This window comes from Numida meleagris, chromosome 6, assembly GCF_002078875.1.
Source record: "Numida meleagris isolate 19003 breed g44 Domestic line chromosome 6, NumMel1.0, whole genome shotgun sequence".
Lineage (NCBI taxonomy): Eukaryota > Metazoa > Chordata > Aves > Galliformes > Numididae > Numida > Numida meleagris.
The window spans coordinates 24,407,228-24,413,871 of record NC_034414.1 but is presented as its reverse complement, the minus strand read 5'-3'; the positions used below and the strand labels follow the sequence as shown (position 1 = coordinate 24,413,871).

The window sequence follows — 6,644 nt, the reverse complement described above, 5'->3', positions numbered from 1 at the left end:
GGTGGGCAGCTTGATCTGGTGGGCAGCTTGATCTGGTGGGCAGCTTGATCTGGTGGGCAGCTTGATCTGGTGGGCAGCTTGATCTGGTGGGCAGCAGCCCTGCCCACGGCCTGGGGTTGGGACTGGATGGTCTTTAAAGATCCCTTCCAGCCATTCTATGGAATGTTGCAGTGACTTCTTTCCCTACAGCGATCAGACCGCCTCAGTCTGACCAGGCTTCTCCAAAGCGCAAACATGAGGGAGCAGAAGAGCTGTGCACTGAAGAACTGTACAAGCGAGCCAAAGTGACAGGTCTCCCTGCTCTGGAGATCCCTGGCAAGAGTTCATGATTGTGAGTAGACCCTGGCGATCTGGCCTAAAATGTATTGTTCCAACAGCTAGCAAGGCTCAATTTTATTTGCTACCTGCATTTTAATGAGCAAAATGGACTTGCCTGGGGAGAGAGGTGGTTCCTGACTGTAATTGCATAGCCCTGTAATTTGGCAGAGGTCTACCTTCTAGTTGTTTTGCTTTTGCTTGACAAGCTGTTAACTCAGTAGTCCAGCAGAGAGCAGTACCCTATTTCTAGAACAAGCAGCAGAGCACGGGTATGTTTGGGTTTGAGCTAGTGAGGTTTTTTTCCCTTTCCAGAAGGGTTTGCAGACAGGTTTGCCCAGGCACAGGCTGGAGGATGGGAAGCTCTTCTGCCTGAAATACTCCATATGTGATTCTGTGATATCCCAGGGGGGAAAGAGCTGGTCATGTGTTCCGCCAGCTTTTCAGTATGAGGGGAGCTCAAGGCAAAGTGTCTCTTCTGCTTTCTCCTGCAGCCATCCACAAGCAGCTTGCAAGTGAAGAGAGAGAGTGCTGAAGAGGTGACCAGAGGAGCAGGGACTGCTGCCTCCCCAGGACTGGATCTCGTGATCTGCAACAGAAAATCTGGGGCCTCATATGTAATTCCAGTAGCTGCCACAAGGGGGCACCGTGTAATGTGCGCGTGGGAATGTTGGGCTTTCTGATCTCCAAAGAGCCAAATATGTCTCTTCTCAGCCATGCCCTAAATCTGCCCACATCTTGGAGGGCAGGAGCTTTCTTTCAGCTTGTTCACTCTCAAGTGTTTATCTTTTCTAACAATGGATCAATGCGTGTGACTTACTGCATTGATAGAGCAGCGTCGGCACACGTCAACGATAGTGAATATCCTCTCTCACTGCTAGTACTAGGGAACAAGGTGTGCTAACTTCAATTCAAATTGTAGTTGGAACTGAGGAGGAAGCTGCTGGACTATCCAAAGTACCCAACCTAGAGAAAACAGGAAACTCTGTATTTGTTTTGTTAGGCTAGATGGTTGGGATAAAAATGCTTCATGAGTAAATCCAGTGATGCACACATCAGATGAAAAAGAAATGAAGGATAATTGTAGTATAGGAACAAAGAGACACAAGCTGTTTGTGCATTTGAAAGGCACTTAAAACTTTCCCTGCAGAAGAATCTCGCTGCTGCCAGGTAAGCCATAGTGCTGTTGCTTGCAATGGGCAGCTTCAGAGCAGCTTGCCACAGGGGGGAAAGGACTGAGAGGAGAAATTCTTTGGAGAATAAGACCACGCTTTGATGTGATTTAAAGCAGTTTCTCAAAAGCTTTCTGATCCACGTAATGTGGGAGCTGTACCTGGTGGGGAGAACAGCCTGGGGCTCAGCGCTCTACCATGTTTCCTTCCCTGAGTGAGGGTTCTCTCAAATGGAGTAACCAGTGTGTAGTGAGTAGCCTGTGGAGTGCCTCGTACTGATAGAGGATGGTAGCTCCTTGAAGTGAATCTTCCTTGGACTCGGTCTGTTGTCGATTCTGCATGGATGTTTGCTCTTTCCTGTACTGACACCTGTGTTTTTTGAGTTTCTACACAAAAACCCTGTATCCCTGTATCTCATACTCAGCGTACTGCTCCTAGCTCCCATTCACATTCGTGCTGGTGCAGTATAGTCTAGCAGGACAACCGTGTGGCTTCCCTGCCTCTTAACCATGCACTTCTTGGCCTGGTCCTGCTACAGGATGTCATTTCAGCACAGTGCTGGCAGAGTGCCTCTGCTTGCCTGCACACCTAAGAGGAAAAGGGATGGTGGTAGTGCAAAAGAGCCTCTGTTCTGCTGGTTTTCAAGAGGGATTACATCAAGTAGCTAATCCCATTCAGTGGGCTGCTTTTGGCACTGTTCTCATTTGCTGTCCAAAACCTTTCATCCCCCACTCTGTCATAAATAGTGTGGGGCTATATGTGAGCTTATGCAATTGGCAGCTTGGGGAGCTTAGTCATTGTGACCCACTCCGACCGGGATAATCGGAGTCAGTTTTGGACCCCAGAGCAGTGGGGCTGCAAGTGGAAATTGACTCAAATGTATCCGGGGAACCTGGAATGGTGGAGGAAGTGGAGTGGTGGAATTGTGTCCAAGAGTTAACTCACTGAATAGCCAAGTAACCTTTCCTTCCAAGTAATCTGCCTGGGACATTGACCCCTTGGGCAGATTGTCCCAGTAAATGAGTCACTTTTCCAGCCCTTTCTTCTAAGCTACTGATCAGAATCTCCCTAGTGGATAGCCCAGTAATCAGCAGGTTTTGTCTCCTTCACTCTGACCCAGACCTTGCTCCCACTGTGGGCAGGAAGGCATAAGGGAAAGAAGCCCTTCTCCCCCCCCATCTTCTGCTGCAGAGGGAAGAAAGGGGAAAGATATGCACTTTGTATTCTTAGACTACAGAAATTGTGACTTCTGTCATTTGGAGCATTTCGTGCTTAGGCAATGGTCTGTAAATATGACTTTTTTTATATGTGTGTATATATAAATGTCTTTAACCTTCTCTATGCTGTCATCTAAATTATTTCGTTAGATAAGTGGCATTTTTTTTTTTTTTTGCTGGATCCATGGAGGTAAAGGGCCACGGGTAGGTTCACGAAATCTCTCAAGTGATTTCTCAGAAGGCTTTGTGGGTGAGGTGGAAATCATGTTTGCAAAGTTTCTGTCAACACCGATGATGTGGATGGTGGCAACTGGAAAAGCTGCAGTTCTGGGAGCAGAACTGGGAGCAGCACGGAGATACACAATGCCAAAGGTACTGGAAAAATCTGCAAGAATCCTGTGAAGTCGTCAGGGAGTCATCCACTCCATCATTCTTTTTTTGCACCATCAAAATGATAAAGGTGTGTAAAACTGTGACCAAGTGGAATAGGGGATGACTGTTCTATTTCCTGTAGCGTTTAGGTTTGGGTATATTCAGTTAAATTACTGGATGGTAGACTCAGCACAGCGGCAGACTCTTTACGTAGATGTGTTTGTGGGCGCTGAGCTTGACCAAGCTAAAAAGAATTGCTCACTAGTTCACGGATAAAGAAAAATCCATCAATAGCTATTAATGAAGATACCATCTTTGTTTCCAGGAGGAGCAGAGGGCTGCTGGAAGCTGTGATAACAAAGGAAGCATCACGAAATGCATGCCAGTCAGGGGATTTCCATTTCTTGAGGTAACAGCTGTACCCCATGTCTCAGGGCTAGCTGGCTACACACTCTGACCCAGTACAGGCATCCCAAACAGGGATGGGGTGAGACAGAGCCATTTGCGTTTGGTGCTGCCAGAGGAGCAGATTTTAGGATGTCCCACTGGTGGTGCAGAAGCTCCTGTTGGCTGAGAGCAGGCGCTGGGGCAGAGAAGTGCCACAGAGCTGTGAACAATGTGAGCACTGCAATTCCTCTAAGCCATGACTGGATACCAAGTGCACTGTGACTTAACAGTAAGGGGGCTAGCTAGGACACAGCTGGAATAAAGTTCTGCTTGTGCACTATGCCATCCTCCCCAGGATTCCTGTTAGATCCAGTTGCTGGAACGTTTTTTGTTTTTTTTTTTTCTGTCATTGAAAAATTTCTTAGGGGTACAATATTTTCTTAGTAGCCAGCAAAACTTAGCAATTTGTTGGGAAAGTTTGATAAGAAAAAGACAAATTTCGGAGACAGAGTGTTTGCAAAGAGGTGCTGGAGAGAAGAGGCCACATGTGGTCAGGGAGGCAGGCAGTGTGTGCAATGCACTGGTGACCTTAGAGAGGTGTGGTCAAGGTGCTTGCTATTGCACCGCTGTTCTCTGTCTCCAGCAAGGGTCTCATGGGCTTGGGAAGTAACACTGCAGTGCTTCAAGTGGCCGATGTGACAAAAATGCTCTGAAATGGCAGCCTGTGCCTTAGAAGATAAGAGAAAATTTGGTCCAGCTGTCTCTGTGCAGTGTGATAATGTAAATTAAAGCAGGGGAGATCAGTTTTGAGGCTTCGCTGTGCCAGCCACAATATCTGTTCTCCCTGAGAAAGGAATTGCAGTGACGTGGTTGAAGATGGAAAGTGGTGAACCGAGGGTTTCTAGCAGAGTAAGTGATTTCTTCATGTGCCGAAGGCTGGGGAAATTCCCTTTGCCTGTGTCTCTTCTGTCTTCACAAAGGAGGATCTGGACTGGCTTCGGGAGCAGCTGGCTGAAAGGTTTGGATGCAGAAATTGTGCCTGGGTGTGAAGGCTGGGAGCTGGTGCTGTGGCTAATGGGGCAGGGAGGAAACTGGAGCACAACTGCACCCGGGGGCAGAGGGAGCAGCTTGGGGTAGAGCAGCTGGTTCCACTGGGGCGAGGAGCAGAAAAACCCTTCCTCAGGCTTAATTTAAGGCTGAATTACTCTGAATTGAACCCAGTGGTCAATCAGACAATTTGAAAGGGTGAGACAATGGATGCCTTGTGAGCAGAGACACTGGCTGCAGCAGATGCGTAGTCTCTGATTTGCAGGATATTTACATGCATACACGTTGCTGGGGAGCACAGAGGCTTTTATGCGGTGCCTGGGGAAATTCAAGATGTAACTCAATCAACTGTTTCTACCAAGTCCCTTATTAACGGCACTCAGACATCTTAGCAGCAAAGCCTGTGGCCCAAATGAGCTCACTGGCCTTCTCATGGTGGGCAGGTTGTTGTGACTCTTGTCCAGGTGTTAGGTGCAGTTCTTTGCCACAACGTGAAAGGTTTTGCATTTCCCTGACAGCGGGAGCATGGTGAAGTGCAGTGCAGCCCCCTGCTCCTCGGCACAGATGGGTGCAGGTCTGCTGGGAGCCAGCAGGTCCTAGCAGCAGCAGCAGCCAGGGGAGCAGTGCCAGGTGCAAGCAGGAAGGAAGGCACGCAGGGCAACGGCAGAAGGTCACTAATAACCTTCTTCTTCCAGACCCTACCTGCTGTGTGTGCTTCCACAGCAGCATTCGCCACCCTGAGAAAATGCCACGTTCCTGCTGCCCCAGACGTGTTCACCCAGGGGCTGCTAGCTGCATCCAGAGGCCTTGGGTGAAGCCACGGTGCCGTCTGGGCACAGTCCTGGTTTGCACCTGAGGAGCCATGGCTTGACGAGCTCTGTGGCACAAGCGGTGCCTGCCGTGTTTGGTGGCTCCATGCCACCACGGGGTCAGCTGGAGGGGGGCTTCCAGAGATCCTGCGTAGCAACCAAGGGTTCTGTGGTGTGTGAGCGGTTGGATGCAGAGAGCAGTGGTATGGGCAAAAGGCTGGAGCAGATCTCCTAGCTAGGGACACCAGGCTCGCTGGTGTACTGCAGTCACCCAGTGGGTGGGTGCTGGTGTCTGCACTGGCCCAGGAGTGACATCAATTCTGAGTCTGTCTGGCAGGAGGCCGAGGCTCCCGTCTGAGAGCAGGACTGTGAGCCTGGAGGGCTCTGCTTGCTCTTCTCTGGCGGAGCAGCTGATGGCCTGGGTCTTGGCCAAGCAGCAATACCATCGCCTCGAAGGCAGTCAGCTCTGCAGTTTGAGACACACGGAGGGAGCCCGCTGTCTCTAAGGCAGTGCCACCCATACCAGCTGGTGTTGCACGCTGCTGTATGCACCACAACCCGGCAGGTTTCCTGAGATAGCCCACAGTGTGTGACGGGAGAGGCACGAGGGAGAGAACTGCTGGGGAAAGGTTGCAGGGAATAATGTTCACCCATGTAAGATGTTCTCGGGGCCACAGCTGGATGCAAGAGCGGATCTGCCTGGTCCAGGGACGTGCAGGCTCATGAGGTGTGTGAGAGTGCAGTGAGACCTAATCTGTGGGCTCCAGGCATTCTGCTGCTGCAGGCTGAGGCCAATGGAGGCTGGTATAGGAGGAAGGCTCTAGGAAGGCAGGGGTGACAGGATGCCCTGTCCCTTGGGAGCGGCCCTGCGTGCCCCTCACCCTGGTCAGGAGCCCCCAGCACACCGAGCTGTGGGGGCTCTGGGGCACTGCCTGCAGCTGTGGGCACGGCTGGGTGCATGTGTCGGGGGGGTCCAGCTGCGGCACACCTGCCCTGCAGCCTGGGGGGCCGCGGGAGGAGCCCCCCCGGCAGCAGGTACGTCCCTCCCCGGCGGCCCCGCCAGCATCCCCTCCCTCCGTCCTCCATCCTCCCTCCCTGCTCCTTCCCTGCCGCCCGCCCTCCCTCCCTCCGCCTGCATGGAGAGAGCCACGGAATGGCGGAGCGAGAGAAAGGAGCCGCATCCCCGCCCGCCTCCTCCCCCTTCCTGGGACTGCACCTCGCCTCGCCCCCCAATTTCAGGTACCGGCCGCTTTCCCCGGGACCCCTGCGGGGCTGCCCGGCCCGTAGCACCCCGGGGCTCTGCTCCCCATCCACCGCAGCCCCCC

General features: G+C 51.9%; 2 protein-coding genes across 4 annotated transcripts in view; both read left to right on the top strand.

Moving 5' to 3' along the window:
- CRY2 (cryptochrome circadian clock 2) overlaps window positions 1-2,824 on the top strand; it is a 21,952-nt gene extending 19,128 nt beyond the window's left edge. For both annotated transcript variants that reach the window (XM_021401735.1, XM_021401733.1), the window contains exons 11-12: window positions 190-331; window positions 810-2,824. In XM_021401735.1, the coding sequence (XP_021257410.1) occupies window positions 190-329 (140 nt within the window). In that variant the 3' untranslated portion in view covers window positions 330-331; window positions 810-2,824. The remainder of the gene's footprint in view (window positions 1-189; window positions 332-809) is intronic.
- MAPK8IP1 (mitogen-activated protein kinase 8 interacting protein 1) overlaps window positions 6,458-6,644 on the top strand; it is a 14,222-nt gene continuing 14,035 nt past the window's right edge. For both annotated transcript variants that reach the window (XM_021401739.1, XM_021401738.1), the window contains exon 1: window positions 6,458-6,558. In XM_021401739.1, the coding sequence (XP_021257414.1) occupies window positions 6,473-6,558 (86 nt within the window). In that variant the 5' untranslated portion in view covers window positions 6,458-6,472. The remainder of the gene's footprint in view (window positions 6,559-6,644) is intronic.